Source organism: Arabidopsis lyrata (assembly GCF_000004255.2).
Source record: "Arabidopsis lyrata subsp. lyrata unplaced genomic scaffold ARALYscaffold_5, whole genome shotgun sequence".
NCBI classification, from domain to species: domain Eukaryota; kingdom Viridiplantae; phylum Streptophyta; class Magnoliopsida; order Brassicales; family Brassicaceae; genus Arabidopsis; species Arabidopsis lyrata.
The window spans coordinates 15,458,255-15,481,363 of record NW_003302551.1 but is presented as its reverse complement, the minus strand read 5'-3'; the positions used below and the strand labels follow the sequence as shown (position 1 = coordinate 15,481,363).

Below are 23,109 nucleotides of genomic sequence, written 5' to 3'. Positions count from 1 at the left end.
ATTTGAAACAAAACAAAAAATTATTCTAACAATCACAAATAAAAATAAAATAATTTACTCGAATAATAAAACTTTCTAATAATAATATTTGAGAATGCTATTTATTAATTAGGAAGGAGAATGATTTTGTTATAAAAAATAAACGTATTTAAACACTAGAATAATTTTTATGATTTCTTAATTTACATATTTTAGAAAAGCGAATTTTGTATTTTTCAAAAAATCAAGATAAAGTGAAAAAATTTGATGTTAAAATCCGATATTTGTGAATATATATAAGAATGACTTTATATATGAAATTTGTTGTTTATAAAACAATTGTACATGCACCAAAACATGGCTAAAGAAATCTTATGACAAAAAATAATTTCAGATTTTTTGATGTTTACTTTAGTGTAAAGATCATGCAACGTTTAAAATAGAATTGAGTATTCAAAGATATGAAGGAGAAACAATATACAATCTGTCTTGAGAACTAATTCACAATTGAATATATTCTATGTGAGTCAATGTAAGATGAAAAAAATCGATATCGGGAGATGATGAGTGAATCATAGAAGATAACGAGAAAAATTGTAAGGAAAAGTGAGAAAATGTTTTTATTACTTTGGAAAGAAAATGCATATGAATAAAGTAAAAAAAAATTTAAATTTAAATTGTAAGATTTATATTCAAGATTTAAATTGTAAGATTTATATTCAAAAATTTGTAATGATAAAAAATTAAAACTAAAATCCTGGGTAACACGTGGATACATAATCTAGTTAAATAAATAGAAGAAGGTGGGAATCAGAGTTGACGTGGAGGAGAAAAAGAGAGGGAGTGAATGATAAGAAGAGTGAGTCCCCAAAAAAAAGGTAGAAGCCGCAGAGTCTTGTCTCTTCTCGAGCCCTGTGTTGTGTAACTTGTCTTCCTCTATTTTTTTTCTTTTAGTTCTTAGAATTTCCTATTTAATTCTCACAAATATACGTATACGATATGACATTTATACGACGTAGAAACCATCCAAGAGACTTTTACCACAACTGACCATAAGCTTTCACTCACTAGAGTTATTATTAGGCCAACTCCAATGGGACTCTAAAACACTATTTTAGTGTAATTTTTGCACTAAAAACTCTCCAATGGAACTCTAAAATTCACACTATTTTAGTGTGATGCTACAGTATCACACCAAATTTGGTGTGCTACTATTCACAACTCTAAACACTATTCAATTATTTTATCAATAAAATAATTAAATTAAGAAATATAAAATTACAAAGTGAATAGATTTAAATTGAAAAATGAATAGATATACTAATATATTATATGTATTGAATAGTTTATTTAATTATGATATTTTTATATTATTATGTATGAAAATAGTAATATTATTCTGTATTTTTAGATATATATTTTAATGTAAGTATGTATATTATGTGATGTAATTATATAATAATAAGTACTAATAAAAACTATTAAATAATAAAGGAAGTCTTTTAATTTAATAAGATAATATTAGATTATATTCTTTTAGTGTGATATTTGGTGTTGTGGTTGGAGAGAAAAACATTTTAGTGCTAAAACTACATTAAAATGGTGTAATTTTAACACCAAAATGGTGTTTACTGTTTAGCCTTGGAGATGCCCTTAGGGTTTCGTTTGGAACGTATTATTCAAATAATTATACCAAGTTATTTGTATAAATATTTTATCCAATATAAAGTGGCAAACACTCGCTTCTGTAGATAATTTACGTAATTATCATATTATTATTTTGGTTCGAAGCATTTATTTAAGTGTAGAAAGAGATTTTGGAGTATAGTGTTTGGTGGCTTCTCATCACTGCTACTTAACAGATCTTTCTTACAGAGACAGGGAGAGAACAGTGTTTCTACAATGAGCCATGCTTTCACTGTCATCTCTTTTATTGCTCCCTCATATCCATTTTCTATTCCTTAATTTAAAACCCAAATAAACAAAAAAAAATAAAAGAAGATGAAAAATATTAGGTGGGTTACTTTTTTCCATAGATTATTTTTGTTTCCAAGGCAAAAGCCAATACATAAATATGAGCTTTTAGTTTCTTACATTCTCTTTGGTGCAAGAGTAGTTATTGTAGACAGAGAGAGAAGATGGAGAATGTAAAGTTCCAAACTTGGTTTAGTTTCTGTTATGTTCTGTTTCTCTGTCTTCTCTCTCTCGCTTTCGTTTCAATTCCATATCTAATCAGAAGCTGAAACTTCTTCACATGGATTGTGTTTCCATTTGGCCCCCACTTCACTTTCACTTCGTATACATACATTTATTTATGTACATGTATATATCTCTATGTATATTTTTCTTCATTTACGAAAATAACAACTATATATACAACCAAAAATATATATATATATATATATATACATATATACACAACCAATAGAATTCATTTTGGGTCCCCAAGGTTTGAAGTTATGGCGTCTTACCATGTCATGCACATGCATAAACGTATACTGTATACACTCGTTAATTACAAAACGTTGTGTCATTTGATTTTACGTTTCATTAGACCCAACTTAATTATCGGCTTCTCTTTAACTGATAAACAAACTAATTTGCCTGTTATTGGTCTAAGGTATCGTGGGTTTTTTCAGTCCGCATTACTAGACCCACCTTATCAGTTTCCAAACTTTCCATCAATTAAAGTCGATAAAATATTTGATTGGTTACACTATGAAATCATCGAAGAAAAACACACTCTATTGTGTATGAATTAATAGAGAGAGAAAAATAATCGATTTAAACAAAATTTTGCAAATTGACATAACCTGTTTTGTTGTGCACTGCAGCTAGTATCGTGAAATGTAGATGGAGATTTTGATATTTATGGTTGGTAATTTATTCTGTAATTATGTGATTTTGCGGCTTATCAATCATAGTCTATATTAGCTACTTAATAGTTGATGGATGACATTTCAAACATATATGAATGTACACTTTTTATAACGATAATAAATATATCATATCCTGTTATAGCCATGATTCAAATCGAAACACGAGTTTGCTTATTTGACAATATATTTTAGAGCATTTACGGCAATGTTTGTTTGCATCTTGTTGTTTAGGTATCTAGAGGATGGATATATATATGTTGTACATATATACACGCTTAATATTGATGGTTACTCGTCTATGTTAGAAAACACCGAGCCAAACCAAACGAAATCAATTTGGTCAACAATGGCTAACCAACCGGTAAGATCGACCTGAAGGGGCTGGACCATGGAATGTTGAAAAAGATGGCCAAACAGTGGATCGGATCGGTTCTGATCGTGGCTGATAACAAGTCCCCACACTAGAAACCAAGGGTGTGGATCAAAGTTGAAAAAAACACACATAGAGGCTGCAAATAAAGGACCACTAATTTTCTTCATTATTCTATTAATTATTGTACCTTCTAAGGAAATTGCAAAACCTAGCTAGATCATTTATTAGGGCATATACAAATCAAACACATGTTATTTATTAAACTGTTCCTGACCACAACTCTACGATTATTTTCTTCTTCAGTTAGACTTCTATAGTATTAGTACGTACTATATATGGGAATAATGGGTTCGAAGATTTTCCAAATCTATATTATTGAATTAAGTTGTGTTTCAATGTTATTTGTATTACAATACACATATGTATACATACAAACGTTGGTAATAAGAGGCTTGTAATATTTTGGGAGTCGGTATTTTTATGAATTCTCCATCTATATGACAATTGAGGGTTTTTTCTTCTCAAAAATTGAGTTTAATTTAGGAAACATAACAGAGCCCATAAGTAAACGAAGGGATAAAAAGGGCCAAATTAAAAAAGAGAATGGAAAGAGAGTAGTGCCCATATTAAGTGATCTCGTGATCCTCTTTGCATGCTTTTATTAGAAATATGCTTTTCCCGTCACCTTCTATATTTCTCATTCAGTCTATGTATATGCATTCTCATTCTTTCATAACTAATTTGTTTATAAATGTATATATACAAATAATGAGATGTTTGCATTTGACCCAAAAAAAAGAGACTTGTACAATAAATATGAAAATTGACACTTTTATTTGGGTTTGAAACTATAAAGTATATATGTGAGATGCTTCACATGAATTAAAAGCTTGTATGCATTGGTTTGAATAGTCATTCTCGTAGTTGTACATACCATATTAAATCAAATGTCTATCAAAGATTGAATTCACAGGCTATACCCTCTTTTTTTTTCCCACAGGCTATACACTTTTGTTCATGGTTAAAAGTTAAAACTACAAAATATACATTAGAGATGAAATCTTCAATCTTCAATCTTAAAAAACTGTGTATGTTTAAAAAAAAAACTGTGTATAGGTTAGTTAAATCATAAAATTCATATATTAACATATGAACCTTTTTTTTTTTTGAACACTATTAACATATGAACCAATTGGTTAATTTATATATTGATTATTAAATCCGAGATAATTCAATTGTCATATAAAACATACTGTATATAAATATTGGTGTACAATCCAAAAGAGGAAAGTTATTGGTGTAACTAATCCATTGCCAAGAAACTGTTGGTAAGATATCAATTTACTTGGGTGAGGTTCTTACATTTTTTGAAATAAGTTATTTAGCAAATCACGCGTTGTCTTCGATGTCTGATAGTATTATTTTGCTGTATAACGATGGTTTTGTAGTATGTATATTATGATATGAAAATCATTACGCCACTCATGCCTCCCACATTCCCATTTGAGAATTGAGGAATACTATATTATTACTACTAGCGTGGTCCAAAAAACTATATAACTTTTAACCACATCCCTGCATCAATTATTACTGGCAAGCTAAGCCTATTTTATTTACTTAAAACCTATTTAGTTTTTTTTTTTTGGTTGAAAAAATCGTATTGTACGATAAGTCCCATGAAAAAAGTGTAGCTTTGTATCGAGGAAAAAATAAGTACGATATATTTCTACAAAACGTATTTGTTTTTCTTTTCAAGATTTTTTATAAATTAAATGTCGCAATAATTCCATTAAAACATCAAAATTGACAGAAACATAAAGTCCTATATTCTCCTCTACCATTTTTACTTTGAATTCTAAAAGTATAAAGTTATACAGCTGAAACCAGGATATAAGGCACTGAATCTACACCGGTATAACAGTGACCTGTCCGGTTTACCAAAACTGATGCGGGTGAAGCGCTGATAACCGGACCTGCTGGTTCAACTTCCGTAGAGAGGAAGAAAACTCTATGCGGTTTTCAATTAAAAGCTAGATGAAGGTCGGGGCTTACCTTGAATGGAGTTTAAGTGTTGAGTAACGAAAATAACTGCCATCACTACTAAGAGACAACCCACCAACGAACTGAAGAACAGAGCCCCTGGCTGTCTGGTTTGAACGAACCCGTAAACCCCATTTGATGTCATCACAATCACATCCGTCAGACCATCGTTCGAGAAGTCGTCAGTGATAAGTGCATGAGTCGGCTGAGACGGTAACTCGATGGAAGCTAATATGCTTCCTCCCGGAGAGATGATGACTGCTGCTTGATCTCCTCCGGCAAGGATCATAGGCTGGTTATCATGAATGCGCAACGAGAACGGTTTCAGGGTTGGGACCACAGTCCCTGATTCAGTTAAACCCGATGGAGACGGGAGATTCGACCATGTGGCTTCTGTCTGAAGCTGCCATTGCCAGACTGCATCGTGGCCGTGCACATCAGGCGTGTATGATGTCACCTGATACGGCGCAGCGATGAGCTATTATTAAACTAAATTCAAAGTTCAAGAAATTAGGATCTTCATATATAGAAAGGAAAAACGTACCTCTCCACGGTTTGTTAAGAAGATTACATCTCCGTGACTTCCTCTGCGGTGTTTGTGTCCATCGTCTCTGGGGATGAGAATGGGAGTTGCAATCTCCAGAGTAGAGGTGTCTCTTGCCTGGGCGAAGTGTCGTGAATAATCTCCTCCATAGTGCAAGAAGTTGAAAGGGGAGTGATGGCAGATCGAGACGTTGAACAGCTGTTCGCGGATGGGAACACCTGAGGTTGCCACTGCCCAGCAAGGCTTCAACACTTCCATTGATCCGCTCACTACAGTTCTCTCTCCAACATTGCCTCCAACAGTCTAAGTGGACAGAGAATATTTATGGTCGTAAAAGTTGAAGATCCATGAGAAGTCTAATGAACCAAAAGCGGCAGTAGTGTCTGATGTGTGTACCTGGACATGATCGAGTACACCATCTCCGTTTATGTCGGCGTGAAGTCCACCTTCAAGAAGAGAAAGCTGGGAACGGGAAGAATTTAAATAAGCTGACTAAGTAAGTAATGGGTACTTGAAATAGTAACCTTGTTAATGATCTGAAGGAATAGCTATACTAGGACCTACCTTGCAAAGTGTTCGACCAGTAGGCAAATGAATAGCTTCAATTCCTTCCTTTTGATGAGCCACAACAACATTAGGAACCCACCAAAGCTTCGTGTAATTAGTTATAGTCGGAATGTATTGCATACCCTGCATCAACATGTTGATTTGCTATCATAAACCAATTTTGGTATTTTTCATGTGGCTGTGGGTAGTTTACGTTTTATAAGAGCTGCACCTTCTTGGGTTTTGCCGAGCCAGCATAGCGTGCAGCCTTTCCAATCAATTTTGGAATCTTTCTTGACAAGTCCTTCCCAGCGGGTGTGTGTTCCTCAGGTTTGTGAAACGGATAAGCTGTAGACTTACTACCAGCCTGCTTCTTCAATGTTTTCCTCTTGTGTCGCCTGAAATGAGCAAGCTTCAATAATGTATCTTCACGTCGGTCCTGGTGCAAAGACAACAATGTACTTTGAAACAATTTTTCTAAGCATATTACACTAACGAAGTATGTGTAGTAGGAGGCATAAGACTTACCCAGTGATGGGGCATGACACTAAGAATTGATTCTCTAAATTCCCTGCATTCAAACTTCAGTCCAGAAAAGCTTTCAAATTATGATAGTGCAATAGAAATCTCTTAAGAAAGAACTAAGGAAAGGTTAACTATATTGCTCCATAATCAATGGAGAACGAACGAGTTAATTTTACCTCTCCTGGGTGACGGCTATTTAGAGCATGCACATCAAGCTTGTAATTGTGTTGTGGAATTAGTTGTGAAGCATCTGAGGTGTGAGCTTCAACATCCTAGATGCGAAGGAAAAAATATTATATCAATCTGACCACCAAATTTGTTGCAGGTTGAATGTAGTTAAGGAATATGTAGGTAAAGAAATGAGCAGAAAAGAATAAATAACTGACATCAGTCTTTTTACTCCATCGAAGAAGGCCAGTCTTGCCAGCAAATGCATAGACAGAAAAGTGACGCAAGTTTATCGCTCCAGAATCTTCAGAGGCCTGAAAGGAAGCTTAAAATTCTTCTAAACAGTCCAAACAAAGTTCTTATGCACAGTGGAATATGTATAACTACAAATGAATAGCTCATTCTTCATAATTGTGCAGTTCCAGAGAAAATGCGTCAGGAAACCACACAGCTAAGAAACAGTCCAAGGAAACTATAATGTAGGCATACCTGATTCTCAGTAGCACTTCTTCTGTGTTGCTCAGCATTTTGTGCTGTCATGCCAAGTTCCTCAAATGGGTCCATGTGATTCTAAAATGAAAAGAATAATCTATTGGAAATATATGGAAGATAAACAGAAAACCAACAGAGAAATTTTTTTCTCCTACATACATATGGCTGCATCTCCATCCGTCCACCAACAATAACCAAACCCGTATCACCATGCTTCAATGTGTAATTGCTTATCGAAATTGCTATCTCTCTATGGTGTGCATTATGTGGGAAATCCTCCTGTCATTCCACCAACAAGGGTAAGTAAAAGAAGCATCAATATTACTGAACCAAGACAAACTCTTATGCGGAACATTAGATAAAGAACGAAGAAGATAAAAACCTGCAGATTCGTTTCCCACAGCTTTTTCAGGTTGTGATCAAAGCAGAGCACAGACCAACCTGAGGTAACAACGACCACAACCTGCTTCTGTGGAGTTCCATCTTTATAGTACCTATCAATAACACCTGTAGCCATGGCCACAGCACGTCTCCCTGACGCAATACGGATCTTGTCAGGCAAAAGAGGGATCTCTGCAAGAACACGTGCTTCACTAAAACCTTCATCCACACGCCTGGAATGAGGCTCCAGAACCTAATCCGACCACAACATCAACAGTCTCACAACTTAATCAACACATAACAGCAAACCATAAAAGAGAAATGCATAAGCACTAAGCCTCACATCATTGGTTGGACAAAACTGCTCTATAACAACAAAGAGAAATGCATAAGCACTAAGCTGTAAACTGCAATCATTCATTCTAACGACCGAAATCGCCAGCAATGCTCTATAAAAATTAGCGAGAAAGATCGAAAACAAAGCAAGAAAAGTGCAGAGATGAGAATTAAACAAATAAGATACCTGAATTTTGGCATCATTAGTAGCAACGAGAACCTCCTTCTTTCCATCACCATTAAGATCAGCTACAATAGGTGGTGGGAGACGATCAGCTTCGTATTTGACTGGGTATTCATCATACAAATGAAACCATGCTTCTTTGAACGCAAAATCACCCTCGTGCTGCAAACAAACCAAGAATCAAGCTAACATGACACTACTTATGGATTGAATTGGCAGTCGAAACTCTACCCACAAAGGAAAATTCAAAGCTTGATCTAGTAAACAGATCGATCAAGGGTTCTAGAAGTTCTCTATGCTAGAATTTGAACTAAGAAAGAATAAGAAGAAGACGATTAGATTAGTGTGTAAAAATCACCTGAAGAGTGAAGAATATAGCAAATCCAGAGAGCATCAAAATTGCTAAATCGCGTTTCCTCATCTTTGCCCTAACCTCAAGCAGATGTATCAATGGCAGATTTGCATCAGTAGGTAGGTAGCAGTCCCAAATCTCCTCCCCCGAGCAAGAGAGAGCGATGAAGAATAGTCGACAACTTCAAAACTACGTCGTATTAAAAATATCTGACGTTTTATAGCTAAACAGCCTGCCGTTGTCGTTATAGTTGGCCGAACGTTATGTCGTTATATTACTATCCTTGAAACGGAGAAGATATCCTCGGATAGGATTAGTTTAAACCAATGAGCCAAACACGTTCTTTAGCCATCGTTCGTAAAATTGGGGCCGAGAGAGAAACACAAATTTTCCAGGCAAAGGCAGTGATTGAATCACTCTGCTAAACGAAAGAAAATTTGTGTTAGATCTGATTTAATCTCGTCTTTGTCGCTTGAACTGGTACGCTTTATCTATTCTTTATGAAAAAGTTTCGGAATCCAGGTCTATGAAGATGCTTTGATGTTGACTCGTTGCTAGTTGGATTGTGCATCTTTAATGGCGTTTTTCTAGGGATCCATCGTTTAGTGTTTAAGACCCGTGATTCATAGAACCACGAAAATTGTTTACTTAGCTTTCTCTGTAGTGGTTTTTGGTCGTAGTGTTGTTTAGCACAATGTGTTGATACAAAATCAATTAGGTTTTTAATGTTGTGCAATGTTTTTGCTATAACTATAGAGTTTACTTGTGTAGCTTGGTATATATATGCAAAGATGATGCATCTATGTTTTGGGTTCAATGTAAATGAATGATATGCATCATCTATTCGAGAACAACTTTTACATGTCAAATCTCAGTGCTTTATTGAGTCTTTACTTATCTGGGGATCACTGGACGTGTTGTTGTTTTGAGTACAGAGGATCAAATAACTGAACCCAACTGGACTTGGAAATGGGAGAGACAGTAATAGATTCAGAACATGGCATGACGATCGGCTTATCAGATCCCATGAAAATTGATCCTAGAAGAGATCGGTTCCCATGCTGCATTGTTTGGACACCTCTTCCCTTAATTTCATGGCTGGTTCCCTTTATCGGCCATGTGGGTATTTGCAGAGAAGACGGTGTCATCCTCGACTTTGCAGGACCTAATTTCGTCTGTGTTGATAATTTTGCATTTGGAGCTGTTGCTCGATATATTCAAATCAACAAGAGAAAGGTAACGTTGCTTTCAATTTCAAGTATTTTTACCTTGATGCAACTCTATTTACATTTTGGACTTGGATAATTAATCAGGAATCATCTCGTTCTTCCGGTTCACGTATGTTCAATGGTGAGAGCAGATATGAACAAGAAGAAGGCAGTCATGAGAAAGAGCCAATGTGGGATGATGCACTGAGAAAAGGCACACAAGAGTACCAACATCACTCATATAACATATTCACATGCAACTGTCATTCCTTTGTAGCCAACAACCTGAACCGTCTAGCTGTAAAGTCAGGCGGGTGGAACGTGGTGAATCTAGCGGCACTTGTGTTCTTCAAGGGACGTTGGGTGAGCAAAGCGGCTATAGTAAAGTCGTTGTTGCCTCCAGTCATAGTCTACACTATAGGAATCTTACTTGGTGGTTGGACTTTCATAGCTTCCTGCTCAATTCTAGCGGTTTTGCTTACTGCTTGGTTCATCATGGGAACGTATTGTTTCAAGAAACTGATCCAGTTATAGTTTGAATAATAATGTACAAATGATGTCTACAGAATGTTTTTACTTTTTACGATGGATATTTACAACTTTGCTTTGTTTGTGGTTAATTTGTTAAAAAAGCAAAAATTTGAGGAGTAAAGTGGGAATATATATATGATTTGGATAAAGAAGGAAAGTAGAAAATTTGGTGGATGTAATTATGGGAAACAAAATCACGCGTCGAATAAAGGAGAAAGAGAAAAACTATTGTTGGCAAAATTGTGACGCGCATGCTAAGTAATTGAAAAAACGCAAAAGAGGAGGAGAAACAGAACATAGGAGATAAGAGAGAAGATGGCTTCGGAAGAAGGACAAGTGATCGCGTGCCATACCGTTGAAACATGGAACGAGCAACTCCAGAAGGCTAATGAATCCAAAACTCTTGTAATCTTCTTCTCCAAAATTTTCTTGATTTTACTTTGTTTTTGTTGAGATATGGATTTAATTTGTTTGTCTTTTATTATTCTTGATTTTGGTTTGTTTGGGTTGCTTCTTTGATCTCTCATATAGACGCAATGTTATCATTTGATTCTTTTGGTATAAATTCATGTTTGAATTTTTTTTGAATCTGAATTAACCATAGATTAGATTCTAGGATTTGTATAGAGATCATAATGACTAGATTACCACAAGGCATATTGATATTTCTATGAAACTAAGGGATCCCTAGGAAAATGTTTACCCTGAAGAGTGAAGATGAATGTAACGTTCTCAATTCTTATGTTTATGTTTATTTGATTTAAGACATTAAAAGGTAATATCAGTGTAAATGGTTTTTCAATGAAAATGATTCATGATATGATTGGTTATATTGTTGAAGGTGGTGGTTGATTTCACGGCTTCTTGGTGTGGACCATGTCGTTTTATCGCGCCATTCTTTGCTGATTTGGCTAAGAAACTCCCCAATGTGCTTTTCCTCAAGGTTGACACTGATGAATTGAAGGTACACATTCACCAAAATTTTCCCTTCTTCATGAGAGAAAATGTTTTCTTCGATCACAATACCTTTTATGTTTTTGTTGGAACAGTCGGTGGCAAGTGATTGGGCGATACAGGCGATGCCAACCTTCATGTTTTTGAAGGAAGGTAAGATTTTGGACAAAGTTGTTGGAGCCAAGAAAGATGAGCTTCAATCTACCATTGCCAAACACTTGGCTTAAGCTTTCGGCTCTTATATATGTCTTAAGATGTTCGATTAATTAATTGCTCTAGTACTCTTGACATGTTATAACTCGTTCCCTTTTGTTATATGTTTCTGGTCAAATTCATCTGATGATAAGATTGTGACTAGTGTGAATTTGAAAATTGCTTTGTTTATCCATTAAATCAATTGCTTTTAATTACTTTGTACTTCAAAGTATATTTGAAAACTAATTTCTACATTTATCCTCAAACACTTTTTCTACGCAATGGACGTGAATAAAGAGAGCATTATTGTATGTTCTTAAAAATAAGACAGCTCCGGGTCATTCAGTAGGTCATTGTGTTTCTGAAAACGGTTCGAATATTGGACAAGTGAAATCATTGGCCATGTTGGATACATGGCAATTGGCAAATCTGTTCAAGTCATGCATTGGCCATGTTCGATAGATGGGATTTTTTTTATGTAGTATTATATTGCAAAAGGATCTACACATATAATAGTAAGTTAATTTTATGATTTGATACTAATAAATTATCAGAACGGTTCATGGAAACACAATCTGATAAATCCGTTTTCATCTAAGAAAAGAGAGATTTTCCCTCCGCGAAATCATTTCGAAAGATATTCCAGAAGCAATTGTTTATCCATAGGTAAAATATGAAACTTTTTTTTGATAAAACTTTTTAGGTAGATCATTTTGAAAGATACTACCGAAACTATTTAGGTAAATTATGCAGCTTAACAAAAGATAATGCAAACTTGAAACATCCCATTCTGTTATGGGTTTATAAGAACCCTAACATCAATGAATATCATCGGATTCATACAAAAACACAAATTAACTAAAAACACCAAAAAGAAAAACAGAGAATATCAATCCTCCTCGAATTCTCTTCTGCTTGTAAAACGCAGAGAGAATATCCATCCCACTAGTAAAAAAAAAAAAAACAGGTTTTTTCGGATACAAGCAGAAAACCCTAATTTAGGTAAAAATAAATGGGGTTTGCTCGATCTCGACATAGTTTTAAATACTACAAAACCATCCTAATAGCTCTAATAATAACCGTAGTTATTATATCCACCGGAAAATGGATATTGATGATGGTAAGGTTGCATCGCCGAGCCGGCCGGTGGGTAGTACCCTGGCCATTGGCCAAAGTATGAGTTTTGACAATTGTTGTAAAAATTGGGATCATGATGATGATGATGTTGAGGATGGTGCGTTCCGGTTCTCACAAAAGCCATTTCAGCATCTTTGCCTCTCTTTGAACCCATTAGTTTCAGTAGCTTGTTTGGATCGCCTTGACCCGTTACGTATGCCATTCCTTCGTCCACATCTATCCAAAAATTCCCTCCTAAACATAATCAGAAAAAGAGAGATTGAGTATACAAAAACGTACGATATATATGCTTATAGAATAAGAACAAACCTTTGATTTTCTTAAGGATTTTCGTCATGCTCTTGTGCCATTCGGGAGAGTTAGTGTTCACTTTAAACCCACAAGTCTGCAAGAACACGTTCGAAAATAAGTAATTAACGAATTAGCAAAGGATAAAATGAGATATATGATTATGAGTATGCATGTAATGATAGATTGAAAACGGACCAGGCTTGTAGATCCAGGACGACTTGAAGAAAACATGTTTGTCACCTTTTGTGTATAAAGAAAAAAAAAGTATGATGTTGTTTATGCAAAATGAACGAGGGTGATGTATATTTATATTGGTTTGAAGATTATAATTTGGATTTTTAATTTATTTTTATATGGTAACTATATCTATATATTACTAAAATGGTTCCATGTTTCGAGTTAGTGTCGTTAATGGTATAATATTTTCTTTCCTTATGTGGTGTACTCACTAATCCAAATTCTAAAATCGTTATAAAATTACGATGCAAGTCTCTTCTAGCTCCATAATTACACTATATCTTTAGGCAATATACCCATAATTCTCGCCAAAAAATTTAATGAGATTTGGAGACGATAATTAGTAATATCTGCACGATTTATTGATTTTAATTCTTATAGAATACAACAAAATCGTTTAATTTAATAATTAGTATTTTCCTTGCGACCCAATGTTCAATTATGAGCCCAATACACTTAATAGGCCCATAAGGCCCATTAGTGTTTGAGTAGGCTATTCAGGGTTTAGCGGAGAGTTCTTCGTTTCAAGTCTCAGACTTTGGTGGAATCGGCGAAGTGAAAATTTCGAAGCTTGATCGGTAAAGCTAACAGCTTTTGGATCGCAATCTGTTCGCTGATGCTTTGGTGAAAATGGGTTTCGGTGCAATTAGATCGATTTTTCGTCCATTATCGAGAACCTTGGTTTCGCGTGCCGTCGCTAACTATTCGTCTGCGCCGTTCCCTGCGAAGATTCCGGCTGCGAAACCAGAGTTATGCTCCTTCTTCGGTGGATCTATGACTCATTTGAGGTTACCATGGATTCCAATGGCTAACCATTTTCATAGCTTAAGCTTAACTGATACTCGGCTACCGAAGAGACGACCCATGACTCATCCCAAGAGGAAAAGATCCAAATTGAAACCTCCAGGTTCGCCAGTTTGTTTTTGATGTGTGATTTGGGCTTATGTTTGTTCAGTTTGAGTTTCATTTTTAGTCTGGGGTTGCAAAAATTGATGCTTTGTTTGTGGAATTAGGGATGAGTGTTGTGTGATTCAGGAATGGAGTTAGTGTAATCTTCATAGTGTAGTTTTGTTTATGTTGTTTTAAGATTAGCATTTTGTGGGTTTAGTATAAACCTCGTGTACTCTTTAAGTGGAAAGTGATTGTTTTGAGTCTCATATTGTGTGTTGTTACTGAACAATTGATATAGCTAGAGAGAATCTAAGGTGGGATTGTTTAGATGAATTAACAGATTTGAGGAAAATGCAGGGCCTTATGCATATGTTCAATATACACCTGGCCAGCCAATTTCTTCAAACAATCCTAACGAGGGCAGTGTGAAGAGAAGGAATGCGAAGAAGCGGATAGCGCAGCGTCGTGCTTTTATACTGGTTTGTCTGATTTGCTTTCTAGCTTGTTTTAAGAAATTTGACACCTTTTTGATCTTTGCATAGCTTTACATTGTTAGATGAGAAATGTTAGAATGTTGATTTTATAGATTGTACAGATGAGAAATCAAAAGTAACCTATGGGATAATAGAAGGCTGTATCTCTCTTAGCTTCTTAAACAATCTGCAATGTTTCTTATTTCGTTTACTAATAAGATTTCTTGTGTACAATTTTCGCAGTCTGAGAAAAAGAAGAGGCAAGCGCTGGTGCAAGAGGCGAAGAGGAAGAAGAGAATTAAGCAAGTGGAACGTAAGATGGCTGCTGTCGCTAGGGACCGAGCTTGGGCTGAAAGACTGACTGAGCTTAAGCAGTTCGAAGAAGAGAAGAAGAACTCAATGTCTTCTTGAGATTGCTTTCGATAAATCAAACATAGAAATAATCCCAAATGACAATCTCTTTTCTTTTCTTGAGTTTAGAATTACGCTTCTTTGTTGTGTTTGGCGTGTCCTCTTAAGAGTTACTTGACGTTTCTGTTCTTTATATTCAGTCATGTGTTTCTTGTTTCATGAATTTGGCTGACGTTCTTTTACTTACGGCAACTCATGAAACTGAATCAGAACCAGTGACCGCCACGTGTAATCTAATTAGAGGCTTTAATCTCATTCGCCGCCACGACACGTGTACATCCATTTCTCAACTCTTGTAATAAAGTCTTCAGCTTGGTCGCTGATTTTTCTTCTCTCTCACAACTATCAAGATCAAGAATCATGACGAGCTCTCTTAGAGAGAAGAAAGTAAAGACCAACGGGATATGGTTAAACGTTGCTGAGAAAGGAGACACAGAAGGGCCTTTGGTCCTGTTACTTCATGGTTTCCCTGAGACATGGTACTCTTGGCGTCACCAGATCGATTTCTTGTCTAGCCATGGTTACCACGTGGTTGCTCCAGATCTCAGAGGCTACGGTGACTCCGATTCTCTTCCGAGCCATGAGTCTTACACTGTGAGCCACCTCGTCGCTGATGTCATCGGTTTGCTCGATCACTACGGCACTGCTCAGGTGAAATATGATCTTCTTGACAATCCAACGTTTAGATTTAGATAGATAGATTTCTGGAAAAGAAAAAAGTACATTTTTACTGTGGTAGGCTTTTGTGGCTGGGCATGACTGGGGAGCAATCATAGGTTGGTGTCTGTGCTTATTTAGACCAGACCGAGTCAAAGGTTACATAAGTCTCTCTGTTCCATATTTCCCAAGAGATCGAAAACTCAAACCTTCAGACTTTTTCAAGAGTTTTGGAGATGGTTTATACATCTCTCAGTTTCAGGTAAAACCAAAATAACTTTCAAGATTTATGGTGTTAGTGTTACTACTCGTTGATTCGATTTCTCGGTTCTGCTTTTACAAGAAACCCGGAAGAGCTGAGGCTGCATTTGCCAAGCATGATTGCTTAACGGTTATGAAGAAGTTCTTGCTGATAACAAGAACAGACTACTTAGTGGCTCCTCCTGATACAGAGATCATCGATCATCTTGAGATACCATCGACGATTCCAGATTGGATAACAGAAGAAGAGATTCAAGTGTATGCAGAAAAGTTTCAAAGATCTGGATTCACAGGCCCTTTGAATTACTACAGAGCCATGGATCTGTAAGTTGTTCACTTCTCTCTCTTTCTCTCACTTCATCTCCAGTCTTTGTTGTTACAAAAACAATTATTGAAACCGCAATGACAGGAATTGGGAGATATTGGCGCCGTGGCAAGACTCCAAAGTCGTCGTTCCTACTAAGTTTATAGCGGGAGACAAAGATATCGGAAATGAAGGACCCAATGGAACAATGGAGTATGTAAAAGGAGAGATGTTCAAGAGTGTTGTACCTAACCTTGAGATTGTTGTTATTGAAGATGGTCATCATTTTATCCAGCAGGAGAAGTCTGAACAAGTCTCTCAAGAGATTCTCTCTTTCTTAAACAAGTTAAGCAAAACAGAGTAAAATCATGCCGTTATGTGGCCTTATAGAAGAACCATGGTCTTAAGTAAACTACTAATAAATAATAATGTGTATCCAAGAATGATAACCGTGTGTGATCTCCGCAATAATAATGGTTCTTAAAAGTAAAGAAAGATCTAAGCTTTTCTATGTGCTTCTTTGAACATGGAAGTATAACATGAAGCAAGAGCCAAGAGTATTAAATTTACTCAAAACTCAATTTGTAAAAAATGACTTGGTTACTCCTATCTCACTTCCAATGTCAAAACTTTCTAACAATAAAATTTAATGAGGCCAAGTTACATAAAAAAATTGAACTTTTGCAACATCACTCCTTAAGTTATAAGCACCTTAAATACATTCCAATTATATACATCCATAAATACGAGAAAGATATTGTACCTAATGGAGTTGTCATGTCAAAATTTGTATTGTTGAGGATAGGCACATCACATTCCAAATTCATTAGCAAATTCAGTTGCAATAAAAATCGTTATTTTTTTGGCCTTTTGGGTATACCATACAATCACCAAACTCATAAATTACTTAAAAACAAATAAAAATAAATTAAACAGAAGGCCAACAGTAATCAAACTTAACAAAAAATATTAACGTTAACCAAAACATTTAACTTTAACTATCCAATAAAGAAACTCACTCAAAAATCATGGTTAACCCTCCGGCAGATCCTCCTGATCTCACCATCTGTCCCCGTCAACGGTGAGATGTTCCCCATCTTCACAATCGACTTCGCGAACTGCTCAAAGAAGGCTTCCTCATTCTCCGCGTAAAACTTGACCATCTCCATGGTCTCACTGCTTTGCGTGAACAAAATCTCATCAGAACTCAAGAGTCCTCTAAAGTTCACCAGATTCTTGAAGTAGTAATTGTCAAACTTAGTTGGCGTCACGTAGTCAAGATTAAAGAGGTTCTGGTCGTTGCCCGAAATCGGACATCCCTGCTGCAACATAGAGGCGTAGTCTTGATTCAAAGTCTGGTCGGGATCGTTGTTTCCAGTATGGTTGTATAACCTTTGTCGGAAACCAATACACCTCGAGTTTCCTATCGTGTGACTCCCTACATTTAAATCATGGTTATTAGTTTTAGAAATGATAATTTATCAATATGTGTTAGTTTATATCTTTAATCTTTAATAGAACTTGTGAGAGATAAGATAACGTTTTTTTATCCAATCACAATCACACATCGTTATTTATAACATTTCTTTATTCTCTTACTTAAGTTTCTTTATTCTCAAAAAAAAAAAAAAAAAAAAAAAAAAAAAAGTTTCTTCCATAAAAAGTTCTCTTGGATACCATATATATATACCTAAGAGGGCAACAAGATCGGTGAGATCAAGTCCTTGAAGGTTGAACATGTTGACAATTGTTTGTAACGTGGACTCGGGAGAAGGAATGTTCTCCATGGAACCACTCAAACTTGCTTCCCTTGCATCTCTTCTTCCAAGATTTACTTCCCAACTAGGTCCACCACACTGTAGATAATTACAAAATTAACGAGTGTTTGTAACAATTATATATTAGTTCTATACTTCTATTGTTAGAGAATTGACTTACAATAACAATGGAGTCTCTAGCAACGAGAGCCAATAGATCGGCGCAAGAAACTGTTTCAGGACATTCATTTTCCAAGGCCGACTTGATCTCGTCAATGACTTCGAACCCTCGAGCAGAGTCTCGATTTGCATTTGATCGTTTCTCGCTTTCCATGGTTCCACTACTGTCCAATAGTACGGAAGCATCACATCCCTGCACCAACCAAAGTCTATATATCAACTAACATTTGTCCTTATTTATATCAAACATTATATATTTGAAGAATAGACTAGATTTTGTCAAACATTAACGAAACAGTCATGGAAATGGAGCCTAAGAATTGAGGCAGCCATGCGAGGGTCATTGGAATATGCTTTGGCGACGTAAGATTGAACGATGGCTTGTGCGTTTGGGCACGAGTTGTCGTAAAACTGAGGGGATAGAGAGGCAGAACTCGTGCTTTCATGTGTTTGATAACATATACAAAGAGGAAACAGCGCAACAAGTGGGATTTGGGCAAGAACAACCATTGACTTCACCATTTTTGTATTCATATTGTGTGAATGACGATGAATACATGGTTGATTAATTTATAGAGGAAAGCTAAACAAGTATGATTTGTTACGTCAACTTGGCTTTTAATTTGTTGGATGGGATACATTAATTGTGAGTGTTAGTTTGGATATAGGATTCGTTACATCTACATATGGTTTCCAATTATCTCTTCTTTTTTGTCTTCCTTTGTGTTGGGAATAGAAAACGTCAATGTCCCTTTCTTATTTTAAATGCAAAGATCGATTAGAATTGTGAACCGATCCGTGTGCTAAAATTACCTTAATTTGCATCACTCAAAAACAATAGAAACCTAAAACTAGGCCTGGGAATTCAAACCGAACCGATTTATCCGAACCAAACCGAACCGAGGTTTGGGTAAATCGGTTCGGTTTCCATTAATTAGGTCAAACCAATCGGAAAAATTTAAAATTATTTCGGTTAACCGAGATTTTTCGGTTCGGTTCGTCCGAACCGACGGTTAACCGAATAACACAAAACCCTAACCTATTATTGTCATAGCCACGTTTCTTCACTTATTCTTCTTTATTTTCTTCGATTTCTCCTCTTCTTCTCCTTCTTGCCCTCCGATTATCATCATCATCTCCCATACATCTTCATTCATCATCTTCTTCTTCTTCTTCTTTTTCTTCTTCTTTTTCTTCTTCTTCTTTCGAAATGAACAATCTCGTCTCAGTTTTGATGATTACAAAGAAAGGTTTCCACAAATCGTTTGGATGGAGCCGTTTTCGTTGATGACTTGACTAACAACAATAACAATGGTAGCAATCGTTTGAAAGGTATTCCAGATTCGAATAAAATGGAGAGATTGAGGCTTAGCTTTTTCGATTCTCCGGCGTTTAAGTCGCCGGAAAAAGTCTCTCCAGGCAGATCTGGTTTGTCTGGCGGCTAGGGTTGTCAAGACTGAGAGAGTTGCACCTTGCAACAAATGGGCTGGGCCTTTAAAATTTCTTTTTTTAATTTGTTTTGGGTGGCCCAATCAATTAAAATAAAAAAAGACATAAGTTTCGGTTATATCGGTTTTAAACCGGAAAAACCGAACCGAACCGAAATCTTATTCGGTTAGTTTCGGTAGAGATTTCAATTTCTGAAATACCCGAAAAACCGAAAAACCGAAACCGAATTACCTGATCGGGTCGGATTCGCAGGCCTACCTAAAACCATAAATGACAGAAAAAAGAGGGTTTATATTTATATTTCTTCCATGCAACGACCATAAGCGTATCTACGTCATATTATTTTTGGTTAAGAGCCACACCAAATTATTAGGTGTATAATACATATAGTACTATATAACCAGTGTTCAAGAAAGCGCTAGGCGCTAAGCGGGCGGTGACCCAGTGCCTAGCGCCTAGAACGTCTAATCGGGGCCTAGACGATTTTTTAGGCGGTTTAGACGTTTATAACATAAAACATTATCAATATGATATTATATAAAATATCTATATAAAACTAAAAATTATGAAATTATAAATAAAAATTAGATAAAATATTTATTTATATTTATATTAAACAATATATGAATATTTATAACTATATATATAAATAAAACTCTAATTGAAATTGAAAAAATACATTAAACAAGATCTATGTAATTTTAGGCGGTCAAAGCGGTTATCTAGGCGTCGCATGAGAGCCTAGCGCCTAGTCGGGACCTAGGCGACCGCCTAGACCGCTTTTTAGAACACTGTATATAACATACGCAAAAAAAAAAAAAAAAAAAAAATTGTACCAAAAAAAAAAAACATACGCAAAAAAGTTGATTAAAATGAAACTAATGATGACCACCCGGAAGCTTCTCTTTGATCTTCTCCATCATGCCTTTCTTCTCGTGGTGAACGGTGCCGGTATCATAGGCCGTCGTGGTAGAAGCTAAAGAAGTCTTGTTGGACTCGTGATGACCCGGCAGCTTCTCTTTAATCTTCTCGGTTATTCCCTTCTTCTTCCTCCTCCTTCCACCTAGTCCATCGTCCTCCTTCATGCATGCACACCACGTGTTAAATCAGTAGTAAATCATCATGGAAAGCTACAAGTATATGCAACACTTTCCATATTTTATCTCGTAATTTTTAAATACTGTAGGATATGGTGGTATACCTTGAATATAATTCAAATTATAAACAAAAACTTATCATCACAAAAAATGGTTTATATAAAAATTATCAATTGAACACAAAAAATGGTTTATAAAACAATATGTATATATGTTACAAAAAAAATGTATATATGTACTTAGTTAATCTAAAATATGTTTCCTAATTTTTTCCAGTTAGGTGAAGTCAAATTAAATGAAACAACTTATATATGGTGATATAGGAAGAGTAAGCATTTGCGGAAAACAGAGGTATACCGAGCTAGAACTAGAGCTACTCCCCGAACGGTGAAGCATGCCACTCAAACCACCACCTTCCGCCATGACCGGAGCTCCACCTGCAGTTCCATAGGCTCCGGTGGTGGCTGGAAATGGAATTCCAAATTGGTCAAGCTGTTGGTGAGTCTGCTGCGCTCCGGACTGGTTTTGGTAAGACTCCATCTTCCTTTTACAATTGAAACTTTAACTTCTTATGCCTTTTTTAGCTATAGACAAAATTATTCTCGACGAAATTAAGACAATGATTGATGATGATTCATACGCTTGAATGGTACTTTTTTATAGAACCGTCATTTTGGATAGGGATCATAATCACATATATTATCAAATCGTGTTGAAGTGACACACGTGGCGTTAACGTAAGACGTTGGTTTTGTGGTTAGAGTGACACATGTCATTGTCACATGTCCGTTAAGCCAGCCAGCCACACATTTTATAATTAAATATCCGTAAAATAGCTTATTTGGGCCGTATGGGCCTAAATTTTTAACCCTAATAATACATGCCAAACAAACGCGGTCGTTTCGTTGATGTTTCCACCTATGAGAGATGTTTCATCAATGATCATATTATTACATAAAAAATAAAAGGTCGCCTCAGAGGCCAAAGCATCTCCAAACCAATATTATAAATATTTTTAATATAATTGTGTTACTTAAATTTTAAATGATACAAAATTTGATCCAATTATCATAAAACAAGCGGTATAAAAAGATTCTAAACAAGAACTCAGAGATTTTTAAATGAAACATCACTCTCTTTTATTTTCTATTATTTTTGTGTTATTTTAATTTTAAAAACCCTCTATTGGAGGTGTTCTCACAACTAATGAGCAATCGAATTTTGCTTTACATCGTCAGAAAATTCCAATAAGAAAACGAAAAATCGAAACTAACCAAAAACTAGTACAGTTGAAACTTGGAACGATAGAAAGCTATAACAATAAACAAACCAAAAGTAAATACTTTATATTAATTCAACAACACAATCACTTACATATACTATTAGTTAGCGATAAAACAAAAGAAAACACCGCATAACGCGCTTTCTTAAAAACCACTTAATACTAGTTTGTTTTTTTTTTAATAAGAAACAAACCATCATATTATTAGACCACACAAAGACTTAAATATTTTTAAACAAATTGCTAAAATAAATTTAGTGATGACCACCGGGAAGCTTCTCTTTAATCTTATCAATCGTACTCTTCTTTTCGTGGTGAACAACGCCAGTATTACCATAATTTGCAGTGGTTCCAGTTTGGTGAGCTCCATGATGACCTGGCAACTGCTCTTTAATTTTTTCAGCTATACCTTTTTTCTGATGGTGAACGACATTAGTGTTAGTAGCACCATAACCCGTGTTAGTACCCGTTTGGTGTGACCCCTGATGACCTGGTAGTTTCTCCATAACTTTTTCGGTCATACTTTTTTTCTCGTGGTGAACACCGCCAGTGTTACCATAACCCGTGTTGGTTCCATGAGTCTGGTGAGTTCCATGATGACCTGGTAGCTGCTCCATAACTTTCTCAGTCATACCTTTCCTCTCGTGGTGAACACCGCCAGTGTTACCATAACCCGTGTTGGTTCCATGAGTCTGGTGAGTTCCATGATGACCTGGTAGCTGCTCCATAACTTTCTCAGTCATACCTTTCTTCTCGTGGTGAACACCACCAGTGTTACCATAACCCGTGTTGGTTCCATGAGTCTGATGAGTTCCATGATGACCTGGTAGCTTCTCCATGATTTTCTCCGTCATCCCTTTCTTTGGCACTCCGGTTTGGTTCTGGTAAGAATCCATTTTCTTCTTCGAATTTAAAATAAACTTGCTACTCTTTTGTTAGCTATAGATGAAATTAAAGACTTTGATCGTTGAAGATTAATGAGCTCTTGAATGATA

General features: G+C 35.8%; 9 protein-coding genes across 9 annotated transcripts; 4 read left to right on the top strand and 5 right to left on the bottom strand.

The window, feature by feature from the left end:
- Window positions 1–4,969: 4,969 nt before the first annotated feature.
- LOC9313855 lies at window positions 4,970–9,054 on the bottom strand. Its single transcript, XM_002876019.2, has 13 exons — window positions 8,806–9,054; window positions 8,451–8,609; window positions 7,929–8,180; window positions 7,706–7,825; window positions 7,544–7,624; window positions 7,273–7,368; window positions 7,063–7,158; window positions 6,890–6,943; window positions 6,594–6,800; window positions 6,380–6,505; window positions 6,212–6,277; window positions 5,816–6,118; window positions 4,970–5,728 (listed from the first exon to the last, which is right to left on the bottom strand). Exons 1-13 carry the CDS (start codon window positions 8,866–8,868, stop codon window positions 5,255–5,257), a joined length of 2,097 nt encoding a protein of 698 aa, XP_002876065.1. The 5' UTR covers window positions 8,869–9,054; the 3' UTR covers window positions 4,970–5,254.
- Window positions 9,055–9,110: 56 nt separating this feature from the next.
- LOC9313854 (protein RTE1-HOMOLOG) lies at window positions 9,111–10,668 on the top strand. Its single transcript, XM_021026687.1, has 3 exons — window positions 9,111–9,279; window positions 9,735–10,035; window positions 10,113–10,668. The coding sequence occupies exons 2-3, from the start codon at window positions 9,769–9,771 to the stop codon at window positions 10,539–10,541; spliced, it is 696 nt and encodes a 231-aa protein (XP_020882346.1). The 5' UTR covers window positions 9,111–9,279; window positions 9,735–9,768; the 3' UTR covers window positions 10,542–10,668.
- A 52-nt stretch (window positions 10,669–10,720) lies between these two features.
- LOC9312133 (thioredoxin H1) lies at window positions 10,721–11,909 on the top strand. The gene is made up of 3 exons (XM_002877739.2): window positions 10,721–10,943; window positions 11,380–11,502; window positions 11,588–11,909. The coding sequence occupies exons 1-3, from the start codon at window positions 10,854–10,856 to the stop codon at window positions 11,717–11,719; spliced, it is 345 nt and encodes a 114-aa protein (XP_002877785.1). The 5' UTR covers window positions 10,721–10,853; the 3' UTR covers window positions 11,720–11,909.
- Window positions 11,910–11,977: 68 nt separating this feature from the next.
- On the bottom strand, window positions 11,978–13,346 carry LOC9313853. The gene is made up of 3 exons (XM_002876018.2): window positions 13,311–13,346; window positions 13,134–13,209; window positions 11,978–13,058 (listed from the first exon to the last, which is right to left on the bottom strand). The coding sequence occupies exons 1-3, from the start codon at window positions 13,344–13,346 to the stop codon at window positions 12,757–12,759; spliced, it is 414 nt and encodes a 137-aa protein (XP_002876064.1). The 3' UTR covers window positions 11,978–12,756.
- Window positions 13,347–13,870: 524 nt separating this feature from the next.
- On the top strand, window positions 13,871–15,284 carry LOC9313852. Its single transcript, XM_021026692.1, has 3 exons — window positions 13,871–14,259; window positions 14,601–14,722; window positions 14,960–15,284. Exons 1-3 carry the CDS (start codon window positions 13,983–13,985, stop codon window positions 15,125–15,127), a joined length of 567 nt encoding a protein of 188 aa, XP_020882351.1. The 5' UTR covers window positions 13,871–13,982; the 3' UTR covers window positions 15,128–15,284.
- Window positions 15,285–15,371: 87 nt separating this feature from the next.
- On the top strand, window positions 15,372–16,860 carry LOC9312132 (epoxide hydrolase A). Its single transcript, XM_002877737.2, has 4 exons — window positions 15,372–15,778; window positions 15,867–16,046; window positions 16,128–16,369; window positions 16,455–16,860. The coding sequence occupies exons 1-4, from the start codon at window positions 15,488–15,490 to the stop codon at window positions 16,711–16,713; spliced, it is 972 nt and encodes a 323-aa protein (XP_002877783.1). The 5' UTR covers window positions 15,372–15,487; the 3' UTR covers window positions 16,714–16,860.
- A 318-nt stretch (window positions 16,861–17,178) lies between these two features.
- On the bottom strand, window positions 17,179–20,130 carry LOC9312131 (peroxidase 36). Its single transcript, XM_002876017.2, has 5 exons — window positions 19,994–20,130; window positions 18,572–19,131; window positions 18,288–18,479; window positions 18,040–18,205; window positions 17,179–17,787 (listed from the first exon to the last, which is right to left on the bottom strand). Exons 2-5 carry the CDS (start codon window positions 18,818–18,820, stop codon window positions 17,369–17,371), a joined length of 1,026 nt encoding a protein of 341 aa, XP_002876063.1. The 5' UTR covers window positions 18,821–19,131; window positions 19,994–20,130; the 3' UTR covers window positions 17,179–17,368.
- A 419-nt stretch (window positions 20,131–20,549) lies between these two features.
- On the bottom strand, window positions 20,550–22,048 carry LOC9312130 (dehydrin Xero 1). The gene is made up of 2 exons (XM_002876016.2): window positions 21,190–22,048; window positions 20,550–20,814 (listed from the first exon to the last, which is right to left on the bottom strand). The coding sequence occupies exons 1-2, from the start codon at window positions 21,370–21,372 to the stop codon at window positions 20,614–20,616; spliced, it is 384 nt and encodes a 127-aa protein (XP_002876062.1). The 5' UTR covers window positions 21,373–22,048; the 3' UTR covers window positions 20,550–20,613.
- A 119-nt stretch (window positions 22,049–22,167) lies between these two features.
- Window positions 22,168–23,093, bottom strand: LOC9313851 (dehydrin Xero 2). The gene has a single exon (XM_021026688.1). The coding sequence runs from the start codon at window positions 23,008–23,010 to the stop codon at window positions 22,369–22,371; it is 642 nt and encodes a 213-aa protein (XP_020882347.1). The 5' UTR covers window positions 23,011–23,093; the 3' UTR covers window positions 22,168–22,368.
- Window positions 23,094–23,109: the final 16 nt, after the last annotated feature.

Coding starts and splice junctions, on each gene's coding strand:
- LOC9313855 (XM_002876019.2), bottom strand. CDS start 8,868: ATGAGGAAACGCGATTTAGCAATTTTGATGCTCTCTGGATTTGCTATA. Junction 7,159..7,272: donor GATGGAGTAAAAAGACTGAT/GTCAGTTATTTA, acceptor CTTCGCATCTAG/GATGTTGAAGCTCACACCTC. Junction 5,729..5,815: donor TCTTAACAAACCGTGGAGAG/GTACGTTTTTCC, acceptor GCGCCGTATCAG/GTGACATCATACACGCCTGA.
- LOC9313854 (XM_021026687.1), top strand. CDS start 9,769: ATGGGAGAGACAGTAATAGATTCAGAACATGGCATGACGATCGGCTTA. Junction 10,036..10,112: donor TTCAAATCAACAAGAGAAAG/GTAACGTTGCTT, acceptor ATAATTAATCAG/GAATCATCTCGTTCTTCCGG.
- LOC9312133 (XM_002877739.2), top strand. CDS start 10,854: ATGGCTTCGGAAGAAGGACAAGTGATCGCGTGCCATACCGTTGAAACA. Junction 10,944..11,379: donor CTAATGAATCCAAAACTCTT/GTAATCTTCTTC, acceptor ATATTGTTGAAG/GTGGTGGTTGATTTCACGGC. Junction 11,503..11,587: donor TTGACACTGATGAATTGAAG/GTACACATTCAC, acceptor TTGTTGGAACAG/TCGGTGGCAAGTGATTGGGC.
- LOC9313853 (XM_002876018.2), bottom strand. CDS start 13,346: ATGTTTTCTTCAAGTCGTCCTGGATCTACAAGCCTG. Junction 13,210..13,310: donor GTCCTGGATCTACAAGCCTG/GTCCGTTTTCAA, acceptor GTGTTCTTGCAG/ACTTGTGGGTTTAAAGTGAA. Junction 13,059..13,133: donor AATCCTTAAGAAAATCAAAG/GTTTGTTCTTAT, acceptor GATTATGTTTAG/GAGGGAATTTTTGGATAGAT.
- LOC9313852 (XM_021026692.1), top strand. CDS start 13,983: ATGGGTTTCGGTGCAATTAGATCGATTTTTCGTCCATTATCGAGAACC. Junction 14,260..14,600: donor ATCCAAATTGAAACCTCCAG/GTTCGCCAGTTT, acceptor AGGAAAATGCAG/GGCCTTATGCATATGTTCAA. Junction 14,723..14,959: donor AGCGTCGTGCTTTTATACTG/GTTTGTCTGATT, acceptor CAATTTTCGCAG/TCTGAGAAAAAGAAGAGGCA.
- LOC9312132 (XM_002877737.2), top strand. CDS start 15,488: ATGACGAGCTCTCTTAGAGAGAAGAAAGTAAAGACCAACGGGATATGG. Junction 15,779..15,866: donor ATCACTACGGCACTGCTCAG/GTGAAATATGAT, acceptor TTACTGTGGTAG/GCTTTTGTGGCTGGGCATGA. Junction 16,370..16,454: donor TACTACAGAGCCATGGATCT/GTAAGTTGTTCA, acceptor CCGCAATGACAG/GAATTGGGAGATATTGGCGC.
- LOC9312131 (XM_002876017.2), bottom strand. CDS start 18,820: ATGAATACAAAAATGGTGAAGTCAATGGTTGTTCTTGCCCAAATCCCA. Junction 18,480..18,571: donor TCCATGACTGTTTCGTTAAT/GTTTGACAAAAT, acceptor TGGTTGGTGCAG/GGATGTGATGCTTCCGTACT. Junction 18,206..18,287: donor CTAGAGACTCCATTGTTATT/GTAAGTCAATTC, acceptor AATTATCTACAG/TGTGGTGGACCTAGTTGGGA.
- LOC9312130 (XM_002876016.2), bottom strand. CDS start 21,372: ATGGAGTCTTACCAAAACCAGTCCGGAGCGCAGCAGACTCACCAACAG. Junction 20,815..21,189: donor GTAGCTCTAGTTCTAGCTCG/GTATACCTCTGT, acceptor GCATGCATGAAG/GAGGACGATGGACTAGGTGG.
- LOC9313851 (XM_021026688.1), bottom strand. CDS start 23,010: ATGGATTCTTACCAGAACCAAACCGGAGTGCCAAAGAAAGGGATGACG.